The following is a 27,951-nucleotide window of genomic DNA, read 5'->3' as shown; positions in this document are numbered from 1 at the left end:
AGGTCCTATGTCCAAAATCCTGAACCACCCCTTTAAGGCTTTCTTCTTCATAAAACGTGTCAGACATCATCACATTTCTGTATACATTTTTATTCATTTACATTAGTAAGCTACAGGACAGTGTTTTTCAAAACATGATCTGTGCTAAAAAAATAATAATGTGTTATTGCATTTCTGAAAATGCACTTCCGAATGCATCTCTGTCCCCCAGCACATTTCAAACAAAACTGACACCCGTGAGTATACAACCAGATAAATTGTGTCTTATACTCTCAGCCTACTGATTGCAACTCACTTGACTCCATTTGACATGTGGATTTTTAACTTTGGATCTTTGATAAAACTGAATAAACTGAAACTGAATAAGCTACTTGAATGCTGTCCACATTGGCAGGGCCGGCAGAAGGCAATCCTGCGCCCTGGGCGAAATAGAAATATGTTGCCCCCATGTTCATAGACTGTGTGCCACTTTTGACTGTGTGTAAGGCTGGGATAAACGATTATTTTTAAACGATTAATCTAGCGATTATTTTTTCGATGCATCGATTAATCTAACGATTCATTTTTTCAGTCCGATTCTATTTCGATTCGATTATCTCCCCATTAATTGACTAATAGCAATTTATACATGTTGATTTACATATCTGAATGAAAAAACATGAATTCCATAACATTGCAATATATGTTTATTGCTCTTAAAATTCCAAAATAAAAGACTATATGTATAATGCAAAGTAATGCATTCTTAGTCAGAGGTAGATATAAAGTTCAGTAGTGTATACACGAATCCGACGAACGTTCTGTGGAGGCTGCCATCTTGTGGAGACGCCATTACTGAGCTGTTACTGGTATGTAAACAAACCTCCGTGATAACGCACCCCCAATGACCGCTACAGCCAGGCAGTATGGCTTGTTGGGTTGATGATGTTAGACAGTGGCCTCCAGTCACAGATGAAGGTACAAGCGATCTTACAGATTATTTATCAAAATAGCTTAGAGTACAGAATGAGGAAATAAAGACATAATTGGGACTAGGTTGATATTATATCTACTTAACTACTATAGCTAGCTAACGTTAGCAATAACTATGCTAGCTAGGCTAGCTAACGAGGTAACTATTGCAACTATTGCAAACATTCAGAGTCAATAAATAAAATGAGCCCTGCAAGAGTAACGAAATTGACAAGCAGCTGTAAGTAAGCATGCTAAACTCGACATCCAAACAGTATTTCTAACGTTAGCTTTGAGATACTGCTTGATTGCATAACTTAACTCAATGTAATATGTTGTGATAAGAGCTTAGCAGAGTTAACTTTAATGCAGCAGTTTTGAACAAATTTGCACAGCATGGTCACGATGCAGTGTGTACTGCCATATGACGTTTAAGACTAGACATTAATGAAAAAACTTTTCCACACTGGACACATTTATGAGGCATTTCTCCACTGTGTATTAGCATGTGGCTTTTAAGATTTGAACGTTTTGATAATGCTTTTCCACACTGGGCACATTTATGAGGCTTCTGTCCAGTGTGTATTATCATATGCTTATTAAGATTTGAAATTCGTGAAAAACCTTTTCCACACTGGACACATTTATGAGGCTTCTCTCCAGTGTGTGTAAGCATGTGGCGATGAAGATCTTGGGATGTTCTAAATGATTTTCCACACTGGGAACATTTATGATGCCTCTCTCCAGTGTGTACTACCATATGACGTTTAAGGTTTGAGGATATGTTAAAAGCTTTTCCACACTGGACACATTTATGAGGCTTTTCTCCAGTGTGTATCAGAATGTGGCGATGAAGATCGTTGGAAGATATAAATGATTTACCACACAGGACACATTTATGAGGCTTCTCTCCAGTATGTGTAAGCATGTGGCGATAAAGATCGTTGGAAGATATAAATGATTTTCCACACTGGGAACATTTATGAGGCTTCTCTTCAGTGTGTATCAGAATGTGGGTTCTAAGAGAAGAACTTTGTGAAAAGCCTTTTCCACACTGGACACATTTATGAGGCTTCTCTCCAGTATGTGTAAGCATGTGGCGATAAAGATCATTGGAAGATATAAATGCTTTTCCACACTGGGAACATTGATGATGCCTCTCTCCAGTGTGTACTACCATATGACGTTTAAGGTTTGACGATTTTTTAAAAGCTTTTCCACACTGGACACATTTATGAGGCTTCTCTCCAGTATGTGTAAGCATGTGGCGATAAAGATCATTGGAAGATATAAATGCTTTTTCTCCAGTGTGTATCAGTACATGAGTTTTAAGATTTGTAATTTGTGAAAATGCTTTTCCGCACTGATTACATTTATGAGGCTTCTCTCCAGTGTGTACTAGCATGTGGCGTTTAAGACTAGACATTACTGAAAAAGCTTTTCCACACTGGACACATTTATGAAGCTTTTCTCCAATATGTGTAAGCATGTGACGTTTGAGATTTGCGGAGGTTATAAAAGCTTTTCCACACTGGGCACATTTATGAGGCTTCCTTGAGGATGTTGTAAATGCTTTTTCACAATCAGAATATTTATGTGGCTTTTTGCAAGGCTTCTCATTTTCTGAGCGAGTTTGGTGTTTCTCAAGTTCTCTCAGGGCTGTGAAACTCTTCCTGCAGACAGTGCGGTGGGGGCCTTCCTTTGAGCTGCAGGTTGAGTTCGGTATTCTGTCCATGAATCTTCTGTTGCATTACATGTTGGTGTTCCGGTACACCTGGAAGAGTTACAACATGCACTTAGATTGACAGATAGAGGTCATTAAAGATGCAGATACAGATAGATATAAATACGTCTGCATTTAATTGCCATGTTAAACTAGGTATGATCATTTGTTATGACACATTATTAGACTAGACATTACAGAACTCATGTCATCTATTCTAACGGTTATTCCTTAACAACCTACTAGGCTAGTTTGTGATATATAGTTCCGTTTAGAGGCAGTAGTAATCCATATTTTATGATTGGTGTACTTGGCGGCCTTAAGAGGCAGTGCGGTATCTAAGATTCTATACCTATGGAAGAAACTATATACACACACACACACACATCATAAAGCCCGGCTGATTTATCGGCGGGCCGATATTAGGCATTTTCCAAACTATCGGTATCGGCATTTATAACGGCCAATAAATATTTTAAAATTAAATAAAGGAAAACCGAATATTGATCCTTCATTTAGATTTCCAGTATTGTTGTTACGTGGTTTGTCCACCAGATGGTGCAACTTCTTGCTGCAAGACACGCATGCTGGTTGACTTGGTTCCACTTCCGAGCCTACACAACGACAGCGAATTGCAACTTGCGTGTTTGTGTGTTCATGGTAGGATGATTTTCACATAGAATATAATTATCATCTCTTCTAGAAGCCTAAATAAACTTAAGAATGTTTATTGGACATGCTTGTTTTTTACTGCAGTAGGCTAGTGTTAATCTTAGAGCCACTGGTCACCAGCTTAATGTTACGTCCAAAGGTAAAGTAACTTTGGCATTGGTTGAGTGATGGAGGCTATTTTGGCGGTTGTCATATTTGTGAAACATAAACGTGGTCATGACCAAGTATATTGATAGCAGCACTATAATTGTCTCTTTCGACTGTGATCCCATTCATTTTCTGATCATAAAGAGAGGAGCTAAGTTAGTTAGCCACAGTGTCAACATTTAGCTAATACCATGGTTCACTGGTGGAAATACGACGCAACCTTAAAAACACTGGACTGGGACAGTTCTGTTGGCTAAGATTGTTTAGCTGTTGTTGACTAGTTCACAACACTGTCACATCTCTCAGACTGTCCTTGGTGGTCCTGTCAGTACTGTCAGTGAGTGTGAACTGTTGTATTAAGCTCACAAAGACTGCACAAAAAATGTGAGCATATGAAACAAGTCTTCTGAGCTAACATTAATGCCCAAACACTCATATACTCCTCAGTTTCAGTGCATATTGATAACTCTCCTGTTGAGAATGTGTGCAGCTTTGAGTTTTTAGACATTCATATTGCTGACTCCCTCACCTGGTCCTTACATGTTATAAAGTGAGCACATCACTCGACACAGCGAGACTCTACTTTTGAGATGTTTAAAGAAGATCGTTATGTCAACAGAAACCCTGCTCAACTTTTACCGGTCCAACATAGAATTTAAAAAGCATTTTAACTGGCTGTATTACTGGTATGGTTGGGTAACATCACTGCACATGATTACAAGCTCCTGATGAGAATTGTCAAAACTGCATCCAAAATCATAGGCCCACCACTACTGCAGGTAAATGACATGTACTCCACCCGCTGCAAGTAGAAGGCTTTATCATGAAAGACCACCCTCCTCAAAATATTTATAATCCCCTTCTGTCAGGGAAGAGGTTAAGATCCATTAGCGCCTGGACCTCTTGCCTGAGGAATAATTTCTATAAGGCGGTCAGACTTTGAATTACATTACATTTTTTTTTTGACCAAAGTGACTTATACATGTCAGCTATATTACAAGGGATTACATTGTTCCCGGAGCAACTTGGGGTTAAATTGAACCGACAACTTTCAGGCTACTGCACGCTAGCCCAGCTCCTTAACCACTACACTACCACAGTTTAATTGTGGTTGACTGTTACATTTTCCATCAGTGTGTGTTGTCTCTGTTTCCCCTGTTTACCCCTATTAGTATTCTGTTTATGTTATGGTGTGAGCTGTACTTTTTTTTATTAATTTTACTTAAATTATTTCTTAAGCTGGTACATTTATTATTATGTATTTTTATATTGTACTTATTATGGGCTGAGGGAGAACCAAGGGCAGAAAGCATTTAGATACTTTTATTGTCATTCTCACAACATGGGAGCATGAGGAGAACGAAAAAAGAACTCAGGTCTCAGTGCCGACCGACTACTATAGTGATTATTAAATAAAAAAAAATTCCTCATGAGTCCTATCCTTCTAATAACATAAGAACAATACATGACAGTGTTTCAGAATAGCAGCAAGTAAGCACAGTAAGTACAGAGCAATTTTGAATGTGCACTTACTCTAAAGATTGCACATGACCAATAAAACTTGAACTAGTTTCAGTCTTCAATTCTTTTGCATTTCAACAAAGGTGTTTATACCAAGCAAGGAAGTGCATGGTTTACAAAGGCTAAAAGCAAAGTAAAAGTAACATTTTGTAGATTGTGCAATGGCGGTTATCAAGGGAGTAAGGTATGGGTGGGTGACTAGTCCCAAACAAAATTTTGAGATGACAAAATTGTCCCCACGAATATTTTAGCAAACTACAAACTCCTTTGTGCTGTTTGGACTATTCTGATGGCCAGGATGACAGTAAAAGAAACACTGTCACAAGGGGGTTTATCTGACACACACAACAGCGTCAAAGCATAGCCTAGGCCTACTTTGTACAGTTTGTGGTGACATTGTCAGAAAAGCGAGCGAGTGTGTATGCTAGTGTGTATGCTACATTTTCAGGGATGTCTACCAATACATAACCCAAAAAAGGCCAGTGTAAAACATTGTAATATTCCCTTTGCCCTTCAGCATGCACATTTTGCTCCTTTTAGTGCTTTGTAGATCAGCTATGCCACCAAACAAGAAAAGGAACATTCAAAGCTTTTTCATTATGTAGAGTCTTTTACCTTTTATTAACCCCTAATTTTTTGCACTTTTCCACTGCACTGATTACGTATGATGGCGTTACACTCAGAAACATCGGAAATGAATTGCCTTTTTTGTTTTGGGATGTTTTAATCGACGATTCTACCTGGCCGACTGAGATTCTCCGAGATGCATCAGGGAACCATGGAGACGATCTCGGCCCAGAAGGAAAAACAGAGGGAAAAACGAGCCGGGGCCCGTAACAGATTGAGGAATAGAGCTCATAGGCCTCCACTGTTATAGCATTCTCCTAGCCAATGTCCAGTCTCTTGTGAACAAGATGGATGAACTAAGAGCGAGGATACAGTTTCAAAGAGACATCAGGGACTGTAACATTCTATGCTTTACTGAGACATGGCCAACTGAACTTGTACCGGACTGTGCCATCACTCCGGCGGAGTTTTTCTCTGCTGCTCGCTCTGACAGGACTGAGGAATCTGGAAAATTGAAAGGTGGCGGTGTTTGCATCATGACGAACAGCAAGTGGTGTGATCCTAGAAATGTCCCCGTTCTCTCAAAGTCCTGCTCGCCTCATCTAGAACATCTAGCGATCGTCTGTCGACCCTTCTACCTGCCCCGTGAGTTTACTTCGGTAATATTCAACGCTGTCTACATTCCTCCACAAGCCAACACAGATGCTGCAGTTTCAGAATTGCAAGAAGTGTTAAATAGACAACACACGCACCCTGAAGCTGCGCTTATTGTGGCCGGTGATTTCAATCAAGTACATCTGAACCGGTCCATGCCTAAATTTATTCAACACATTCACTTCCCTACACGTGGTGACAACACACTGGATCACTGCTACACACAGTTCAAGAACAGTTACAAAGTCTCTACCAGCTTTCGGAAAATCAGATCATGCCGCTGTTTTCCTACTGCCTATGTACAAACAGAGAAGTCAGACGGACCCCCCAGTGACGAAGGAGGTCAAGCGCTGGACTGACCAATCGGAAGCCAGGTTACAGGACGCCCTTAGCAACGTTGACTGGGAGATGTTCAAGACAAACTCTGCCGACATAAATGAGTTTACGGAAGTATCATTGAGTTACATCAATATGTTAACTGATTCCATCATCCCAACTGTAAAGATCCGAAGCTTCCCTAACCAGAAGCCATGGGTGGATAGAGAAGTGTGTACTAGCATGTGGGTTTTAAGATATGAAAGGTGCGCAAATGCTCTTCCACACTGGATGCATTCATGAGGCTTCTCTCCAGTGTGAGTTAGCGTATGGATGCTCTTCCACACTGGATGCATTTATGAGGCTTCTCTCCAGTGTGAGTTAGCGTATGGATTTTAATATATGAAGGGTCCGCAAATGCTCTTCCACACTGGATGCATTTATGAGGCTTCTCTCCAGTGTGTATTAGCATGTGTTTCTTAAGATATGAAGGATCCACAAATGCTTTTCCACACTGGATGCATTTATGAGTCTTGACTCCAGTGTGAGTTAGCATATGAATTTTAATATATGCAGGGTCCGCAAATTCTCTTCCACACTTGACACATTTACATGGCTTCTCTCCACTGTGTGTCAGCATATGGACCTTAAGTTTCGATAACCGGTGAAAACCCTTTCCACAAGAGGAACATTTATAAGGTTTTTCTCCCGTGTGAATTTGCATATGGGATTTAAGATATGAAATTTGTGAAAAAGCTTTTCCACATTCGGAAAAATGATGAGGCTTCTCACCCGTGTGTATTAGCATATGGGTTTTAAGACTTGAAAGGAACCAGAAAGCTTTTCCACAATGGGAACATTTGTGATGCTTCTCTCCAGGTTCATGAGGACTCTTGTCAGTATGTGCGTCTGAGGTGTGCGGATGTCCTGAATGCTTTTCCGCACTGGGCACATATATGAGGCTTCTCTCCCGTATGGATTAGCATATGCTTTTGAAGATTTGAGTGTTGTGTAAATGCTTTTCCGCACAGGGCACATATACAGTATGAGGCTTCTCTCCTGTATGTATTAGCATGTGGTGTTTAAGAGTTGACAGCTGTGTAAAAGCTTTCCCACATTGGACACATTTATGAGGCTTCTCTCTAGTGTGCATTGTTTGGGAATTCAGATCTGAAATTCGTTGTGATCCCTTTTCAGAAAAGGCCCATTGATTAGAATTCTCTCCACTGTGTATTAGCATGTGGCTTTTAAGAGTTGAAATTTGTAGAAAAGCTCTTCCACACTTGACACATTCATGAGGCTTCTCTCCAGTGTGTATTAGCATATGTTTCTTAAGAGAATACATTCTTGTAAAAGCATTTCCACACTGGACACATTTATGAGGCTTCTCTCCAGTATGTGTAAGCATGTGGTGTTTCAGGTTTGCAAAATTCACAAATGCTTTTTCACAAATACTACACTTATGAGGCTCCTCTCCTGAACATATTGGGGTTTTAAGAGTTGAAATTAGTATAGAACGCTTCCCATACAGGTCAGAGTTTCTGTTCGAGTTCTGCTTTTTTGCAACAACAGCAGTGTGTGTTTGCTGGTGTTTCTCAGGGCCGTGAAACTCTTCCTGCAGACAGTGCTGGGGGGCCTTCTTTTGCGTTGCAGGTTGAGTTCATCGTTCTGTCCATGGATCTTCTGTTGTGTTACATGTGGGTGTTCTGATACACCTGGAAGAGTTACCATAGAGACTTAGAATGACATATAGATGTTCCACATTCAGCAATTAAGTAGCATGGTGTACCATGAGTAGCATGGTGTACCAGTCAGTAGTTAGCTGAAGTGGGTATACTGAGATGTAGTCTACTGTTAGTGCTGGGCGGTATACCGGTGTATATTTTCGTTATATTATGAATTTTTAATATACCGCTATGCCGGTGTATTTGATTACACAACGTTTGGAACGCTGGGCCGCGCGACTGTTTCAGACGGGGCTTTTCACACGCACGCATGGTGCCACTGCGAGGCATAGTGAGGGAAAACACAAAACACCTTAAGTTTTTCCCCTGAAGTATGACCCCTAAGGCTTAATTTCTCCTTAGGTAAGGGGTTTATTTAAGGGTGTTGCACAGAATAATACCTTAAATTGTTTCTTTAGTTAAGGAAAAACGTTAAGGGATACTGCATTGAAAAGGATTTAGCCTACCGTCACAACAATTCTATTGAGATTGTTCAACAGCTGTAACTAGCTGGCTAGTAGGTGATGTTGTTAGTTAGCAACCCATCGAACACAGTGAAGTTTAATGATCTTATCATTCATCTCACCTTAAGAATATTAGCTGAAATTATCCAGGTAGCAAGTAAAGCATGTTATAGACGTGCACTGAGCAATACTAGCTGGCTAGTTAGAAATGATCCTGACTGTCATCAGTGCACCAAAATGAACTTTTTTGTTTTGCCTAGCGAACCGAACCTCATGGCAGGCTAACAAGAAATCCACATGAAGTTAACGTTAGCCTACCACTAACGTCATGTAAACCACACAATAACAATACATTTCTGATAGGCCTATTTGACAGAGTAAGCATATTAACAGAGAGGTTTTATTTTAAATTGTATCATTTTCAAAAAAGTATAATTATTGCAAGTTGCACTACTTTTTGTATTGGTTTAATTCAAGATGTTTGTGAAATTTGCACAGTAAAAGTTCTGTATTTTGACTGCAATTGTCTTTTCATTCTGTTTAGATTCTTCATTAGAATCATGAGTGGCTCTTTGTAAACAGCATCATTTTCTGGGGCCATGCAAAACTGCATTACCACTAGTGTGGAGTTATTCTACATCATGACAGTAAAATAGACCATCATAGAAAATGCTGTGAACATCTGATTATGCATGGTAAAAAAATACCGTCATATACCGTGAAACCGTAAGAATTTTGAAAAATACCGTGATATACATTTTTGGTCATACCGCCCAGCACTATCAACCCCAAATCTTAATCCCCATCATTGCCTATTTTATATGGGTATACTAAGATGGTGATGCTATTTAAGTGGGTATACTGCGTAGTCTTGCATATCACATAGACCACACCACTTAATTCCAAGTCTCTATGGTAACCATTTCAGGTGTAGACTACTACACCACTGGTACCAGTACAACAAAAGCATCCATTTATTCAAACTCGTTTAAACTACCGGTATGTGCGAACTTCATAAGTTCTCGTAGGGAAACAGGACTGCAATACAAAAACAAACTCACTAAAATCACACATATTGCCTCTGGACCACTTTTTTGATGATTGATCGGACTCGGCAAGAGTATTAGCTGCATAGATTCAACGCAGACAAATTAATTTAGCTAGTTGTATGTTTTTCCAGTGAATGATTGAAATAAGCATAGCAAGTAGGCTTCATGAAAGCGCAGCGGCAGTTTCTTAAGAGCAGCAGCTAAGCTACTATGTAGCTTAGTAGACTGGGTAAACCCAGCCTGATCTGCCGGCGATTTCTTTTTCACCTTCTAGCTCAGGCTGGAAACCTGTGCATCTTTCTCTGGTCCAGGCACAATTGTAACGGAAGCAGCAATCACAAACTGGCTTATCCACCTGGCGCGCTATTGGAAGGTTTAAAACAAATAGCGGAGCGACGGCAAAGTCTCTCTCACCCTCTCTTCCCTTTAACCTCTCGTCGTCCTTTTTAGGTTAGCAAACAAATCAATCAAGTGTGTGTAAATACCATTCACTTCCATGTTTTTTTGCACAACCTGCACAAATCGCTCGATGCTTCCGCAGATTGCTGATAAATGGAATGTCACCCATTTTGTGTATGTCACTAAATATTAATTTCTATACAAACAAAGACGGCGGATCTAAAAAGAACCGCAAGCCCCCACCACATAATTGCCCCACCACATAATTGCCCCACCACATAATTGCCCCACCACATAATTGCCCCACCACATAATTGCCCCACCACATAATTGCCCCACCACATAATTGCCCCACCACATAATTGCCCCACCACATAATTGCATCACCACATAATTGCCCCACCACATAATTGCATCACCACATAATTGCCCCACCACATAATTGCATCACCACATAATTGCCCCACCACATAATTGCATCACCACATTATTGCCCCACCACATAATTGCATCACCACATAATTGCCCCACCACATAATTGTATGTAAATTAGCTATGTACCTAAAATTACATTTTACCGTGACTCGAAGACCTGTAAACAGTGTTGTAAGGGTGCTGGGCCTTTATCAGCCTGCTTTTAATCTGATTTTTAAGGTAGTAAATGCTCCCGTTAAGAACCAAACCAGATTTTGTTCAAATCTACACACCCATGGCTACTGAAAAATATAAGGTTCAGTTATCAAATTTTATTTTGAAGTATTAAAAATCATCTTTGTTTTAACATTTTTGAACGAAAGGGGCAGAAATTGGTGCTTTTACGTTTACGATACATTGTTTTCACCAAGTTTCCTGCCTGGAATTTTTGCGTAACTCTGCAAATGTCACCCGGTTCCGTTGGTCAGACTGGTGAATGACTATCCAATTGAGTCATGACTACGCCAGTTGATCAAGCCTCTTGTGCAGTAGAAAATACAGACCAATGTTCAATCTTAAAAGTTAATTTTACTGTCTGTGGAGAAAAACAAGCAGCTTTGAAAGCTGTGCGGACCGGAAAAATATTTTAGCTTATTATTGCATCACCACTCAATAACTGAATAATCAATGCTGCACAAACAAATAGAATGTTGTAGCAATTATAGAATGAAGCTATAACAGTTAGTTTTAATAATTTTTAAACACAATTACTCAGTGATTTTGGAACTCATCCAGTTTCAAAACTTTTTCCATTTCTATATTGAATTTTCAATATAATCCAACAGAGACACGTACAATATTTTATATATAATTATATAAGTTTGGCTGGTCCTGTGTCTTATAATAATTCAGCCTCCCAGGTTCAACACCAAAAAAGCCAACTGCTAGATTTCGCTAACCGCTAGCGTCTAGCTCACAAATTACACAGCAAAGGACAACTGCATTGAGTTCAAACAAGGGTAAGCAAATAAACGTCCACATCTGGCCGAAAGGAGACTCATCACAGCAAACTGCCATTTTAATGTCTTTGTGGCCAAGCTAACCAACATCAAATTGGCTAAATTGTATAGCTGAATAACTGTTAATGTGTTACGTTAACACACCAGACACCTATTCAGCCTTTCCTAACTTGCCTTTCCAGATTAAATGTCTGTTCTTGGTCTTGGATTGTGTGAAATACATTTCTAAAGACTTATAGTCCCGTGCGACTTTATATGGCTTTTTTCCTCTTCACAACAAATTTTGATACGACTTATACTCCAGAGTGACTTAAACACGACTAAATCCACAGCTGACATGCTATTTCGGAATAAAAATCATTGAGGTTGTCTGCTTAATGCATGGTTGGAATAGGCTAAAGCCTATATAGGTTAGTTTGACACAACTTGGTTGGTTGGTGATAATCAGTTAGACTTGAACTGTTTTTTGTTCCAGCACTCTAACGTGCTTATATATTTGAAAGTGTGCCTGCCCTTATTTCAAAAATATTTATAATTTTACGAGAAACATAGGCTGCCAGACCTGCCATTTAAGCGCATTTGAGCTGGAGGATAAAAAAAATGTGTCCACCACGCAAACAAGACATCTGTCAACTTCTTGCTCGTTATTTACATAAGTAGTGAATTGTTTGCACTTAAAAAAAGTATTTATGTGACTGTCACTTATCCGTTCTAAATGGGCCTAAATTTTCTTATCGCTTAACGGTGAATAGGCGATTGAGGAGCGTCGACTATCGGTGATGAAAAAAATCCAATGTGGACAACCCTACTACAGTTTGCCCTGCTAAATGGGAAAATTGTAAGAATTAGATTTGAATAATTTTGTCTGGGTTCAGCCCTTTTAACACAGTCACAGATTAATATGTGTGCGCGCGCGTGTGTGTGTGTGTGTGTGTATCTTACTGGTCTCGATCTGATGTGCATCTCTGTTGCTCAGCGTCTGCATCTCCTCCTCCTTCCCTCGTCGTCCTTGTGGTCTACAGCAGTCCACCAGCACCACTGATACCCTCTTCATCTGGGCCAGAGACATGGGGTCTGTAGGGGACAGGCCGGTTTAGGAGCTGTGGACTCCAGTGCAAATGTTGGAGCACAGACAGTGTTCAATTGTGACGGCATCAACACATTTTAGCTTATGGCCTACGTGATGTAAAATAGGTATGAAAATGCTACAATTGGCTATTATTGTTTATATTGAATTGATTTTGAGTGAAGCCAAGAAGATTTAGCTATTTATTCAAGGAAAGGTGAGGCAGTGTAGAGGCTGGTGTTGAATTCATTTACACATTTCCACAATAACTGACATAAAAGTCTATTATCATTGTGACGGCCTGTTAGGCCTTCTGCTCGTTTTCTGTCTGTCTTGTCTACAAGTGAGTGACTGAGTGAGTGACTGATTGACTGACCGACCAAGTGACTGACTGACTGACTGTGTGTGTGTGTGTGTGTGTGTGTGTGTGTGTGTGTGTGTGTGTGTGTGTGTGTGAGAGAGAGAGAGAGAGAGAGAGAGAGAGAGAGAGAGTGTGTGTGAGTGAGTGAGTGCATATGAGTGAGTGAGTAAATGTGTGTGTGAGTGACTGACTGACTGAGTGACTGACCAAGTGACTGACTGACTGAGTGAGTGAGTGAGTGAGTGAGAGAGAGAGTGTGTGTGTGTGTGTGTGTGTGTGAGTGAGTGAGTGCATATGAGGACTATTTAAACAGATAATGTCTCACACTAATCAAAACTTTGTTATGGGATAAAGTTTTTTAAATTGTGTTGGTTAAAAATTACTATTGTCAGTTTAGAACTTCTCAAATATCAATATCAGCCTTCAAAATCCCATATCAGTCGGGCTCTAATACATAATGTATATTTCACATACAGAGTTATGTTTAAAGGAAAGATTCGGGTTAAAACCTGAGGTTTATTTATGGATGATACGTTCAGACCGTTTGGGAAGGAAATTATGTTAATCGGTGGAGGAGATTATTGTTTGCATTAGCAAATAAATGGTTTATAGCTATGGAGCATGGAGCCCCAGGTGTACTGTTAGTCTATTCCCCCCAATAGACTTTTAGAGATGATGCGGCATCTAGGTTTCTATATCTGTTAGTCTATTCCCCCCAGTAGACCTTTAGAGACAGTGTAGCATCTAGGTTTCTATATCTATTTAGGTAATGGTTTATATTTCTCATTAAGAGTCGTATTTAAAGGAAATATCTTGGATTAAAACAAACTGGTGTCTATTAATGGATGACAAAGAGTTCTTTTTTGTTTGGGAGCAAAATTATGTTAATCAGAGGAGTTTTGAGCTAGATAGTTATTTGCATTAGCAATGAAATGGTTTATAGCCTGTAGCTATGGAGTTTGGAGCCATGTAAAAATAAATTCCTATTTTCAAACCAAGTGAAAGCGAGGGTCCCTACAGACATATGGTAGGACTATTAACTTTGAACGTTTTCATAGAGGCTAAAACAAGGGTTGTTTCTGAAGGAAGCGCATTGCCTAACTTTGTGTTTCCAGCGTTGTACAGATCTGGATGAACGTGATGCATGTTTGTATAGACCCTTTCAACAATAAAAACAAAAACAATGCTTGAACGTTCTATTTGGTTCCCAATCTACTTCCTCTGCATTAAGATAACATATGGAATGTTAAAACGGAGCCTTGTGGGGCCAACTATGATGCTGATAATGGAACTCTCTTGAAAGGGTCTAGTAAGATTTAGCCAGATCTGTGCAGTGCTGCGAGAAGTCAAACGCGCCCAGTGATTTGACGCTTTTAGATCACAAAGTAAGGTAATGCACTTGTTTCTTAAATAGCCACTAGGCTAAATTGTGATAATGTAGTCCCATTCAGAGGCACTAGTAATCCATATTTCATGATTACATACAATGCGGTTTCTATACTATTTACATAATGGTTTATATTTCACAATAAAATGTTTAAATTATTCAATGAACGGCTCCTCTGTTGAATGTTATTAAAAGAAACGCATTAGTATATTTTATTGAGCAAAAATTCAAGTTTACATTGGTTATAACCATTTCTCTCTAGAATTAATGCATTGCAATGAACAATGTGGTCAAAAAAATAAAAAATAAAAAATGAAATAAAAAACAAGAAAGAAAAAAACAAGATATTAAAATAATAAAAGAATACATTTCTTGCTACTCATTTAAAAACATACATTTCACAGAAAAGATCCTTGTAGAGTTTGCACATAGAAAGCAAAGATTGATGGGTTAATACTTTGCAGGAGCTGCAAAATCTGATATCTACTTACTTTCGCATACAACTATTTGACATAAAATAAGTCCAAATCTTCCTAAATTAAGACAAACAATTTAAGATACATTTACTTAGCCAATTGACAGATAATTGTACTTGTTTTTTGTCCTAATTTAATTAGATTTTGACTTACTTTGAGCTTTTTCATAAAATTATTTGGCTTAAAATAAGTATACTAAAAACAATACAAACTAGATTTTTTTACGTTAATATAAGATTATAACACTTGGCTAGATATCAGTTTTTGCAGTGTACAAGTTGGTTTACTATCAAAAATGTGAAACTCTTATGAGTTTAAAAGAAAACTTGCATAGTTCTGTAGTGTTTGCCATTATATGGTTTTTTTATGGATTTCAGCATGGATCTAGAATGGGGCTGGGGGTCTTCTGCCCCAACTAATGTGTCTTACATACTCAACATTCCGGACCGGTAGCGCAACAATGTGACGTCAAAATGACGTAGATCTCGCTGGCACGCCAGGATTTTGGCTAGTTCGCGCCAGGTCGTGCACCACTATTTTTTTCAGCTGAAGGCGCCAAAGCAGAAACCGTAAAATGGATTAGTTCGAGGGCAAACAAGAGTTGCAGTTCGAAGGACTGTTGTTACAATCGTGAATTTTGAATGGTTTGCTGGATAAGTTAACAAAGTTACCAGTGAGAGTCGCCACACATGGAATTAAGAGGACATGATAGAAAAGATTTATTTTCAACCAAGGATATCTGCTAAGACTTGAACAAAATCTCTTTCCACTTTAGGAAATTACACAAACTCAGCCCGCTGCTAGCTAGCTAGCTAGCTAAAATGTTTAAACTATTAAAATATCCCTTGTGATGAATAAAGTATCTATCTATCTATCTATCTGTCTGTGGTATCACAGAGGCTAGCTTTTATCTTTTACTGTCTCTATGGATTTTACTGCCATTGACGCCAATGCTACAGACAGCTTATTCTACTGTGTAAAGTAGGTAGCGACAGCGACACACAACAGCGACCGCTCTGTTCAGGAGAATATTGCAACTAATGGTGCGACCACCTCGCATGAGTATAAATGGTTACGCCGCTCCTGTGACGTCACATTGTCGCGCTACAGGTCGGGAATGGCGAGTGTGTAGGCCCCTTAATATGTGGCCGACTGACTGAAATTGCATACAAATTCACACCCCTCCTTCTCGGTTGTATTGCTCGCAAAGTACTCGTCCCACGCACATCATGTGAATGAGCGGAAGCAGGGCTTTCCAATTATATTAGCGCCAAGAGAAAAGTAATGTTAAACTGACATGACATTCTGCACACCCATTTCTCTCAGTGAAATATCTCACAAACTCTTCACTCAACACATGGCAAGCCATATATCAAAATAAACAGCAGACCTTACCGGATATGAGGATATGAAGCATGCATCTGTACAATAAGTTGTGGAGTGTGGTTTTGAAATTGCACAATACTACATGGTTGCCAAATTTGGGCTGAATTTCTAATGTAAACTATTTATGTCAGTACATACATTCTTGTAAATTGCTTAGCAATAGAGTATCCTTTCTATTCCATTTTCTATCTATTCATTTCAACTGATGACAGAAAACAAATAAATTGCATCCACATATCCTTATGCATTATGCACAACTATTTTTCCAAACTCAAGCAAGCCTTCCTCAAAAATTATCTTGAATCCTTAAAGCGGCAGACCACCACCAAAACAATGTAATATCATTAAATGATGTTAATAGTTTAGCTCAGGGGGTAGTGACCTATTATCAATAATAGTTTTCTGTGCTGTGCCATTTTATTTTATTATTTTTTTGTTTCATTTGAATTTCTACCAATAATGTCCTCCGGTAATTGAAAAAGCAAAAGAAAACCATGAATAATCCTGTCTATGCTGATAGGTTTTTGTTGTGACTGATAATCCTTTGTAACTGCCATTTTTTCCATAGCAGATGCTTTGAATCGGTTGATGTTAGGCTGTGTCATATTTGCAACTTAATCTGTCCATTTCTTTTGACAAGACTCGCCAGAAGTCCTCATCTAAGGAGTCATTCAACATTTTCTTCTGGGGCAGTATGCCCCCCCCCAGCATAACTGTGACTAACACCCTATTGCTGGAAAAAATGTCTAGGGGAAACAATGATTTTGGGTTCCCAAATCAAAGCCTACATGATGTTTATTGTCCATTCATTGTGCCCCCCCATCAATGATGAATGAGTCTTCACACTTTGATCAATGGTGAGGCTTCTCTCCAGTGTGTGTTTGCATGTGGCGTGTTAAATCTGCCATTCTTGGAAAAGCTTTTTCACTCTAGGCACAATAATTAGGCTTCTATCCAGTGTGTGTGAGCATGTGACGTCTTAAGTCTGAAAGTCTTAGAAAAGCGTTTTTACACTGGACACATTTATGAGGCTTCTCACCAGTGTGTATTCGTACATGGGTTTTAAGAGCTGAATTTTGGGTAAAAGATTTTCCACAATGGACACATTTATGAGGCTTCTCACCGGTGTGTATTAGCACATGGGATTTCAGATGTGAAATTTGTAAAAAAGCTTTTCCACATCGGACACATTTATGAGGCTTCTCTCCAGTATGTGTGCGTATGTGAGTTTTAAGAGTTGAGAGGAGTGTAAAAGCTTTTCCACACAGGGCACATTCATAAGGCCTCTCTCCAGTGTGCATTAGTAAATGGTTTTTAAGATCTGAACTTTGTGAAAAAGCTTTTCCACACTGGACACATTTATGAGGCTTCTCTCCAGTGTGTGTTAGTACATGGTATTTAAGAGCTGAACTTTGTGAAAAAGATTTCCCACATTGGACACATTTATGAGGCTTCTCTCCAGTATGTATGAACATGTGGGTTTTAAGAGTTGAGAGGTATTTAAAAGATTTTCCACACTGGGCACATTCATGAGTCTTCTCTCCAGTGTGTATTAGTAAATGGTTTTTAAGATTTGAAATTAATGAAAAAACTTTTCCACATCGGACACATTTATGAGGCTTCTCTCCAGTATGTATGAGCATGTGGCTTCTAAGAGACGAGAGGTGTGTAAAAGCTTTTTCACACTGGGCACATTTATGAAGCTTCTCTCCAGTGTGAGATAAAATATGGGATTGAAGTAGTGAAACTATTGAGAACCCTTTTCCACACTGCACACATTTATGAGGCTTCTCTCCTGTGTGTATTAGTATATGGGTTTTAAGAGCTGACCTTTGTGTAAAAGATTTTCCACATTGGACACACAGATGAGGCTTCTCGCCAGTGTGTATTAGCACATGGTATTTTAGATGTGAATTTTGTAAAAAAGCTTTTCCACATCGGACACATTTATGAGGCTTCTCTCCAGTATGTATGCGTATGTGAGTTTTAAGAGTTGAGAGTCGTGTAAAAGCTTTTCCACACTGGGAACATACATAAGGCCTCTCTCCCGTGTGTATTAGTAGATGGTCTTTAAGATTTGAGAGTCGCACAAAAGCTTTTCCACACTGGGCACATTTATGAGGCCTCTCTCCCGTATGTGTTAGTAAATGGGTTTTAAGATGTGAAGTTTTTAAAAAAGTTTTTCCACAATTGACACATTTATGTTGTCTTTTGCCAGTACTCTGGCTTTGATTAACACCAAGAGAGTGTGTTTGCTGGTGTTTCTCAAGTTCACTTAGGGTCTTGAAACTCTTCCTGCAGACTGTGCAGTGGTGAAGCCTTCCTTTGAGTTGCAGGTTGAATTCATCATTCTGTCCATGGATCCTCTGTTGTGTTACATGTGGGTGTTCTGATACATCTGGAAGAGTTACCATATGCACTTAGAATTACAGATGTTCCACATTCAGCAGTTAAATATCGATTCAGCAAGTATTTATATGTAAAACTTGGTATACAGTGCCTGTAGAAGTATTCACCCCCTTGGATATTTCCCCCTTTTTTGCTTTTAAAAATGGTTAATTAATCAAATATAGCCGCAAGCAGCGATGGTGGGCCCGAGTGACATTGTGACATTTCAGAATTCAACAATGCACTCACATTTAAATGTAAATCAGGTATATAGGCCAAGTATACTATACAAGCAATTTGATCTCTATAGTTCTCCCATCCACGAATTAGTGAAACACACAGAGCACACAGTGAACACACATTGAGATGAAGCACACACTAACCCTGGGCTGCCTGCTACAGAGGTGCTCGGGGAGCAGTGAGGGGTTAGGTGCCTTGCTCAAGGGCACTTAAGCCGTGGATGTGGGCATGGGAGAGCAGTGCTCAATCACTTCGGTGATTCCACGTAGTGTATAATGTTGTGATGTGTAATGTGATGAACCATCTTATGGCATTGATTCTCACAGAACTAAAGTTACGTCAAGTAGGTTAACCTTCCGTTTTCAAAACAAAACTTCAAAACTTATCAACAAAAGATGACGCAAACCCGACCTTTCACGTTTGTATTGAGGAGTGCAATGTTCCAACATTCCATTTGTTTACTATGCGAGAGTAGGGGAGAACTGGCACCATCATAACACTTTTCCATTCTCTTTTCTAAGCACCCAAATATGTTATCTTGGTAGTTAAAAAAGTTATTGAAATTAGAAGAAATAGACAGAAAAAGAGAGAAAGAAAGTAAGAGAAAGACATTTTAAATGATTTGCAGTCAGGTTTTCGTAAAAAAAACACAGCACTATGAAAGTGTTACATGAGAATATTGTGCTGCACTGTTCTTAGATCTTTCAAAGGCATTTGACACAGTTGACCACTCTGTCCTGTCTCAGAGATTGGTGGATATTGGAATGTCTTCAAAAGCTGGCAAATGGTTTGGCAACTACTTGAGTGGCCGAACACAAAGTATTCAGGTTGATGGTGTGTCCTCAAACTCCTTACTTATACAAAATGGTGTCCCCCAGAGGTCCATTTTGGGTCCCATTCTATTTACTATTTATATAAATGATGTGTCAAAATGTAACAAAGGCAAAGTATCATTTTTATGCAGATGACACCATTTTGTATTGTTCTGCCTCATCCTTAGCAAATATATCAGAAGACTTGCAATCTGCGTTTAACATAATTCAGAAGAATCTCAATAAATTGAGACTTCTACTAAACTCTGACAAAACTAAAATGATGTGCTTCTCTAAATCAGTGTTTCTCAAACTTTTTCAGACCAAGGACCACTTAACCAATAAAAAAACCCTCACGGACCACCTAACTAAAAAAAAAAAACAAACAAAAACAGTAGACCTACTTCAACTGTATATTACACAGTAGACCTACTCACTGAACCACCTTGCTTATTGTATTTGCACCTTGCTTATTGTGTCAGAAGATTCATTTAAACTGGCCTAGCTTACATAAGCAGTGTTGCAGAACTGTCTGGATTTACATACAATTTGGTTCAATATTGCAAAAAACTCATCTATATTATATTTTACCACGTGTGCTCGCGGACCACTTGGGTCATCTTTATGCTGCTGTCTTGGCCAGGACTCCCTTGAAAAAGAGATTCTGAATCTCAATGGGACTATTCCTGGTAAAATAAATAAATGAATAAAAAAAAATAAAAAAAACATGTGTTCCATATTGAGCTGATACGGAATGCATTTTGTTCCGTATTGTTGAGAATCAACTCAGTGCAAATCCATGATAGATCAGTATAATAAGTTAGACTATGAATGAAGAATGCACGATTCCTATGAGATAAAAGGAAACCTTTCTGCTGTCATTTAACCCTCTCAGTTTGTCCATCATCACTATGCAAGTGTGCAAGACAGCAGAAAGTAGGCTAGCCTAGTTGGTTGAGACAGAAAAAAAACAGAGATAATGTAAGGCTTCACCAAATTCAGCTGTTTGTGATGTTAACAAGATATTTTTCTGTGATTTCAGTTTTATACATTTCAGAGTTGTTTGGGTTGACTAGAATATAGGCTACAAACAGTTATTTATTTATTTATTAAGTGTTTTTGCATCGGAATGATTCTTGTTTTGCACCGGATAGAAAATCAGTAGGAAACATTAATTGTATATGGAGCCCTGGAGACATAATTGCAAGATTATTTTTTTTGTATATCATGAGAATGCACTCATTTGGCCAAATCGTGCAATTTTGCAGTTTTGTCTCCGGGTTGTGTGAGCATGTTCACGATGGGTACTCTGGAATGTTCTAGAATGTTCACGCAATATGACAAAATTGTGTTTTACTCAATTATGATCTCATTTTACTAGATTGTGCATAGAATGTAGTATATTATGTGCTCATTTTTGTAAATAGTGCACTCATTTTAGTACATTCATTTGACACAATTTAGTAAATGGGCCCACAATTTTGTAAAATGTTGCACTATTTATAAGCACACATTCCCCCCCCTCCTTATTTCAAATCAGAAAGTTGGCAGCGCTACCGATAAGCCAATATTGAAATGGATAAAGCATGAAACACGCTACTTTGTAAAGGGTCTCTCACTCCCTGCAATTGCCACTCTGTGGTCGGGAGCATTGTCCTGCCTACTACACTGTCTGATTTGAAGACTGAATGCACAGAAAGTTTAGGCTTATTTGCTATGCGATTATTGCAAAAAATCTGGTTTTTTGTTCAACACCGAGATAATGATTATGAAACACGATTACTCTATGATTTTGGAAGGTCATCCATTTTCAAACTTAAACTATTTTACATTTTTAAATTGAATTTTAAATATAAATCAACAGAAAAAATGCACACGACAACTCAAGACAAAAGCACAGCATTGTTATGAAATTGAATGTAGCAAAAATAATCATATTTTGACTATGTTGTTTTCATAATTGTTGGAAGTCATAATCATGATTAATCGATTAATTCAATTAATTGAGAAATGGTTGGAAGTACTTTATCCTACCGTAATTTTAACTATTAGCCACAGCTTATACATTGATTTTGCAAAATTTCTTCAGCTATGGAGGTTAATACATGGGGGCAGGAAATTACTGTATAAAAGTTATCTTGTTATCTATACGTGAATGCTGCCGATCTTGAGACAGTCAGGTGTCAGCTATTCTCATTTGCCATCTCCGAGAAAGACGGTGAATTCAGCCGAGTGACTGATGAATCCATGGCAATAGGTTAGTGAAGTTTCTAAAGAATATGACAGCCTATTTCAGACATTTGGAAAGCAGGCAACTTGATGTTTGATGTTGTGGCGACTGTCTTGGAGCAGCTACCGAGAGGGAGAAAAGTAAATGTGCAAGGGCCACAATATGGTTGCATTGCTCATCCTCTTAACGCTGTTTTAGGTTTACGGTATTTGGTGGGGTATTTGGCAGATGCTTGTCTAAAACGAAGGTTTTTGTTTTGCTGCGTTTTGATAGGCTACTCTAAACCTATACTACATTTACATTCATTAATTTAGCAGACTAATAACATCTCTAATCTAAACATGCTACTTTGTTGGCTGTATATAAGCTTTTGTTACGTGGGTAACAGCGCCCTCTAGTCACAAAACAAAAGTGCAACACACCAATCTATTTAGCTCTCTGTGAGAAGACTTACTTTCCAGCAGCCAGTCACATTGTTGCTCCTTCTCCTCTTCTTCTTCGTCTTTTTCAGTCTTCACTGTTTCATTGTAAGTCGACATTGGTGACTCTATGACGTCTGTTTCAGTTTTACAGTTAAGCTCTGCAACGGGCTTTTCCTCATCATGTTGAAATGTAATCATATGATCATGTTCCTCCTCTTTTATGTGTTCTTCTTTTACTACAACTCTCAGGTCAACCTGGTGTGTTTCAGCACAGCCAGAACTAAATGGAAGGCCGAGATCCATGTTGCTGGTAGAACAAAGATGATCCCGTACAAAGTGTAAAATTGCCTGTAGTCAGAGAAACAGAATAAAGACAAATAGTAAAAAAGGTCAAAGTCAGCTTTATTTCATTTGAATAACTAGAATATGTGCTGAAGACTTAATTGATGTTTAGTTTTTAGAAAAGTAACAAAATTACATCTAACCAGTGGTGCAAATGAGTAGGCTAACTGACATGTCAAAAAGTGCAGCCGTGAAATGAGTCCCTAGACCGCTCCATACACATAGGATGTTTCTCAAAGTCGAGGATTTGTGCTTGGTAGAACAAGCCCTGCCGGATCAAATCCTTCAAACACGAGGCAAGACTGCTTCTTAACATTCGGAAAACACACAGTGGAACAGACTAGCGAGTGTGCAGGAAGCTGCAGGTGTGCGTTATTGAACATCATGCCTCCTGCCCACTTCTTTTTGAAAAACAATGAATGCACCAGTCATTCTCCCACATGTATAAAAAAAAATTGTTTTAATTTTATTTTTCCTTTATTTAACCAGGGGGGTCATATTGAGACTATAGTCTATTTTTCAAATGGTCCCTGGCCAAGAAAGGCAACACTGTAATTAAAAATAGAATAGAGAAACCTCATCTACAAAAGACAAACAATGAACCAACAACAAACAGAAACCATGCACACATTAACAGCAGCAAACACTAATACAGACAAAAAACACAAAAAACAACAAACAGAGCACACCACAATTACATAACATTATGACACCACCACACAAATCACACCACATTATACAGCAACATAACAAAGCACAAACACAACACCTAACAAGGACAAAAAAAAGATAACACAAGAATGTAACATATAACAAGACATCACAACAAGCAAAAGCCACAAACAGTAAAAACAGATTAGAACAGTAGCCTACATGCAATTACACTTATAGCTGAAGGTCTCTAAGACATACAATTTAAACTCATTTAGTGAGATAAAAGTGCTTAGCTTCAACTGTTTCTGCAAAGCATTCCAGGTTGAAGGGGCATTATAGCGAAAGGCAACTTTACCAAATTCAGACCTTACGGCAGGTGTAATAAAAAGAATGCTATTAGTAGACCTAAGATTGTACCTATTGTTTTCTACTGAAGATAAAACTGATAAATAAGAGGGCAACAATCCCATCACTGCCTTATAAATAAAGACAAGCCAGTGATGCTGTCTACGAACTGAGAGAGGAGGCCAACCTGATAAACTGTATAAGCTGCAGTGATGTGTGGAGTACTCAGCCTTAGTGACAAAGTGCAAGGCAGAATGATAGACAGAGTCCAGTGAACGTAATACAGACTTTGCTGCATGCATATATAGAATGTCTCCATAGTCCACAACAGACAAAAAGGTAGCAGCTACAAGTTCCTTCCTTACTTTTAGATTAAAACAAGCCTTATTTCTGTAGTAAAAACTTAACTTAACTCTCAGCTTCTTTACCAAAACTTCTACATGGGGTTTAAATGAGAGCTTTTCATCTAATAAAAATCCCAGATATTTATAACATGCCACTTTTTCAATATCTTGGCCATTTGAGTGACAATTTGAGGCAAATCCTGTACATTACTAGAGTGAGTAAACAACATATATTTTGTCTTTTTAGAATTTAGCACCAGTTTTAATTTGAATAGATTCTTTTGTAATATTATGAAAGCATCCTGCATTTTCTTTAATGCCTCATATGGAGATCTGGCAGTACTGTATATGATGGTATCATCTGCGTAAAGGTGTACAGCTGCATCTACATTTGTACAAATTTCATTTATGTCAATTGTAAACAACAGAGGCCCTAGTATGGAGCCTTGAGGAACTCCAACTATTAGTTCTGCCTCTCCTGACATAATGCCTTCACATGTGACACACACTGGTATCTGTTAAGATAGATAGTTTTTAAACCATTCAATAACATTAAATTAAATTATACATTGTGTATATATATATATATATATGTATATATATGTGTGTATATATATATATATATATATATATATATATATATATATATATATATATATAAACCAATATAAACCACATAGCAGCAACTATTAAGCAAAATCGTAATATTTAGCTCGCAATAGCTATCATTAGAAAATGTTTTAATACCCTTCCTAAATGCCTTATATTTACACAATCACGGTTTAAAGTTGTCAAAATGAGTTGAGCCCATATATCATTTAGGTCACTTCCCATAGTGACAATATGGGATTGTGGGTGTTCCAAGCACACAGTGGGATACACACATGCCTCCTCGAAAATTATAACAAAAATAATTATTTATTTATTCAGGGAAATTTGTCTGAGCAGAAAGCCATTTTACAGCAAAGTACAAAATTGATTCCAAGACGAATACAATAAAAATGTAAGAACTCAGAAGAAAAATAAAAACATAAAACAGACAAAAGCGAGTTAGTTAAAAACAGGAGCTCTGTACCGTAGCCATATCATTAAAAAAAAAACACTTGAAATTATCAACTGATGCAAATAGGCTTAGTTTCAGAATTTCTTACAGTTTGTTCCACTTATACGGTGCAAAAAAGTTGTAAGTAGATTTCCCAAAGTCAGATCTGGGGTTTTAAGGGAGATGAGACTCTGCCCTGGCCCCCATTGTGTTATTCAAGCTAAGGTAAGGAGGTAGTTTCCCTGCCTTATAAATAAAAGGAAGGCAATGTCTCTCAGGGGGGAAAGGCAGCTTTGGATCCGTCAGTAGCCTACTGAATATAGATGGTTAAAGCAGCCCTAATAAAATTGTCGTGAAGGGTTTTTCGGAACCGATAATGTTCTCGTAACAGTTAATTAAGTGGTCTGTTACAGATTAAGTGCCCCCCCCCTCCCTCCCTCCTCCCTCGAGCCCTCCGCTGTAGCTCGAAATAAGTACTTCGCCATCACAGTACAACTCTCACCCATAAAGTGCTGATCTTTTATGAAGGTTTGAATACAAAGTTGTGTTGAGATAAGCAAAGCGGTCACTCCCTGGAGGTTTTGTTTGGTTAACTAGCTCGCGGCTACTGTCTGTGTCCATACCTTCGTCCAACAAGTTCGTTGCTCCGTCAAGTCTGCTGATTTGCTGTTTGTGGCTGATAGACGTGGGATCGTGTTTATATCCGAAAAATGTCGTAAACCAACATTTATGCATCTTCTCCCGTGGTGGACTGCATGTGAATTTTCCTGCTCGTGACTTGAGATACACGAGTGCTGGAACCATATGGGTGGAAACGGTGGAACAGTAAAAGAAAAGTACTTCTTTTTTTCTTCTTCATTTATTGGCGGTTGGCACACCAACTTGGTGCATTACCGCCACCAGCTGTTTGGGGTGTGGATTTCCAGAGAATAGGCTTGTTCGACTTGAGGCAGATCTGTGCAGATCTGACTTGATGTGATGCATGCTGGGTTGAACACAATGCATACTGGGATGGACGCAATGCTTGCAGGGGTTAAGTCATTAGGCGAGTTCGACTTGCGGCAGATCTGTGCAGATCTGACTTGATGTGATGCATGCTGGGTTGAACACAATGCATACTGGGATGGACGCAATGCTTGCTGGTTAGAAATTCTGTCCGACTTCTGTCAGCCGGGGAGGGACTCACCGTGTCACCATGTCACACGACCTTAAAATATCGCGGGAGTCTTCGTCTGCAGACAGATCTTGCAGTTGCCTTCCACGAGCTGAAACACGCCCTCATGACGTCAGTTCAATGACGTGATAGGGCCATTTGGGAGGAATGTCCTCATGACGATTATGACGGGAGGCTCATGCTGCTTCCTTATGTTGGAATATGTGAAAATAAACAGAAATCAAAGGGATACCTTCTTATACGTGATTTCTGCAACAATGGTAGGCTAGCCTACTCAAAAAAGTTTGGATATTCTGTTATTTTCTGCTGTTGGTTAAATAGATAGACACACATATAGGGAGAACACTTGATATTGAATTTATGTGCTACACTGCAGGTAGAGGTCTGCACTCCCGCGGTAGACCCGCGGGTCCCGACGCAAAAAAGTGCGGCGCGGGTCAACTTTTGAAAGCTCTTTGCGGGAGCGGGCGGGATGAGAGAGGTGCGTTCGCGGGTGTGGGACAAACCGATGATTCACTGCACTCCCGCAAATGGGAGTAAAATTAACTATGGAAATTATTCAAGTAGTGTTCATAACTATAGTTCAGCTGGATGTTCTGTTAGACAGCATTAAAAAACAGGATTTAAGCATAACTGACGGATAGCAGGCCTATAGCCTATATTGTCGTTTAGCCTACGAGGGTTCAATTTGTTCCTGCTGCTCATTGTCAAAACTCGAAATCGAAAGCATGACAGAGGAAGAGGGCACCACTAGGCCTACTTCATCTGGAGTCTTCCTCAGGTGTGTGTGCTCCTTTCGTGAGACAGAAAGGAAAACTGAATAGGCCCTTTCATCAAGGTAAACAAAAACAATGCTTGAACGTTCTATTTGGGCCCCAATCTACTTCCTCTGCATTAAGATAACATATGGAATGTTAAAACGGAAGTCTTGTGGGGCCAACTATGATGCTGATAATGGAACTCTCTTGAAAGGGTCCATAGGCTATCCCTCCTGCATGCGGACTTTAGCGGGCAGGAGCGGGACATCATGTTACAGATGCAGCCAGGAGAGGGACTAAAAATGACACATTAATGCGGGAGCGGGACAGAATATTGCAGGAGCGGGCGGGAGCGGGACTAAAAAATCCCGCGCAGACCTCGAACTGCAGACAAAAGTGGTTTATTTAAACTACATCATAAGAATTTATTTCGTCAGTCATCATGTTCATTTTAATGAGTAAAAATGAAAGTTATGCTGTATTTATTGCAAACAAAATTCCGTGATGTCTAGACGAAGATGATGACCAAGATCCAAGACCCTATACCTTTTCGAACCTGAGTTCACTGAAGAGGAGTTGCGAGCTTTGGATCTGGGAAGAGAGGACGTTGCGACTAGTCAAGGCGAGTCGGATGAGAGAACGAGAGCAAACACGAACTGGTGGTGTGTGTGGAGTGTAGAAAAAAACTGAGGACTGCGGGATGGATCATTGCTGAGAAGTCGTCGGTAACAGTGACACAAGTGCGGTCACGCTCCTCTTCGGGAGCGTTGCCCACCATCGATGGCAGTATTTTATCCCACTCTGCACAGCATAAACACTCCATTTCAGTCGGCATGGGTTGGCACACACACCACCAGTTCGTGTTTGCTCTCGTTCTCTCATCCGACTCGCCTTGACTAGTCGCT

At 39.1% G+C, this 27,951-nt stretch overlaps 3 protein-coding genes across 3 annotated transcripts in view; all 3 read right to left on the bottom strand.

Moving 5' to 3' along the window:
* Positions 1-27,951, bottom strand: part of LOC125297241 (zinc finger protein 729-like) — a 540,495-nt gene that overhangs the window by 245,885 nt on the left and 266,659 nt on the right. The gene's annotated exons all lie outside the window — the stretch shown is intronic.
* On the bottom strand, positions 1,350-22,507 carry LOC125297352 (zinc finger protein 93-like). Its single transcript, XM_048247681.1, has 3 exons — positions 22,420-22,507; positions 12,562-12,693; positions 1,350-2,725 (listed from the first exon to the last, which is right to left on the bottom strand). Exon 3 carries the CDS (start codon positions 2,684-2,686, stop codon positions 1,352-1,354), a length of 1,335 nt encoding a protein of 444 aa, XP_048103638.1. The 5' UTR covers positions 2,687-2,725; positions 12,562-12,693; positions 22,420-22,507; the 3' UTR covers positions 1,350-1,351.
* Positions 16,779-22,690, bottom strand: LOC125297307 (gastrula zinc finger protein XlCGF26.1-like). The gene is made up of 2 exons (XM_048247597.1): positions 22,420-22,690; positions 16,779-18,693 (listed from the first exon to the last, which is right to left on the bottom strand). The coding sequence occupies exons 1-2, from the start codon at positions 22,688-22,690 to the stop codon at positions 17,246-17,248; spliced, it is 1,719 nt and encodes a 572-aa protein (XP_048103554.1). The 3' UTR covers positions 16,779-17,245.

This window comes from Alosa alosa, chromosome 7 (genome assembly GCF_017589495.1).
Source record: "Alosa alosa isolate M-15738 ecotype Scorff River chromosome 7, AALO_Geno_1.1, whole genome shotgun sequence".
Taxonomy (NCBI): domain Eukaryota; kingdom Metazoa; phylum Chordata; class Actinopteri; order Clupeiformes; family Clupeidae; genus Alosa; species Alosa alosa.
The sequence above is the reverse complement of the archived record's forward strand: the minus strand, read 5'-3'. Positions and strand labels throughout refer to the sequence as shown.

Excerpts from the sequence above, each read along its gene's own strand:
- LOC125297352 (XM_048247681.1), bottom strand. The coding sequence starts at position 2,686 with ATGGACAGAATACCGAACTCAACCTGCAGCTCAAAGGAAGGCCCCCAC.
- LOC125297307 (XM_048247597.1), bottom strand. The coding sequence starts at position 22,690 with ATGGATCTCGGCCTTCCATTTAGTTCTGGCTGTGCTGAAACACACCAG. Across the intron at positions 18,694-22,419 it reads ATGTGACTGGCTGCTGGAAA|ATGTATCAGAACACCCACAT; the intron begins GTAAGTCTTCTC and ends TAACTCTTCCAG.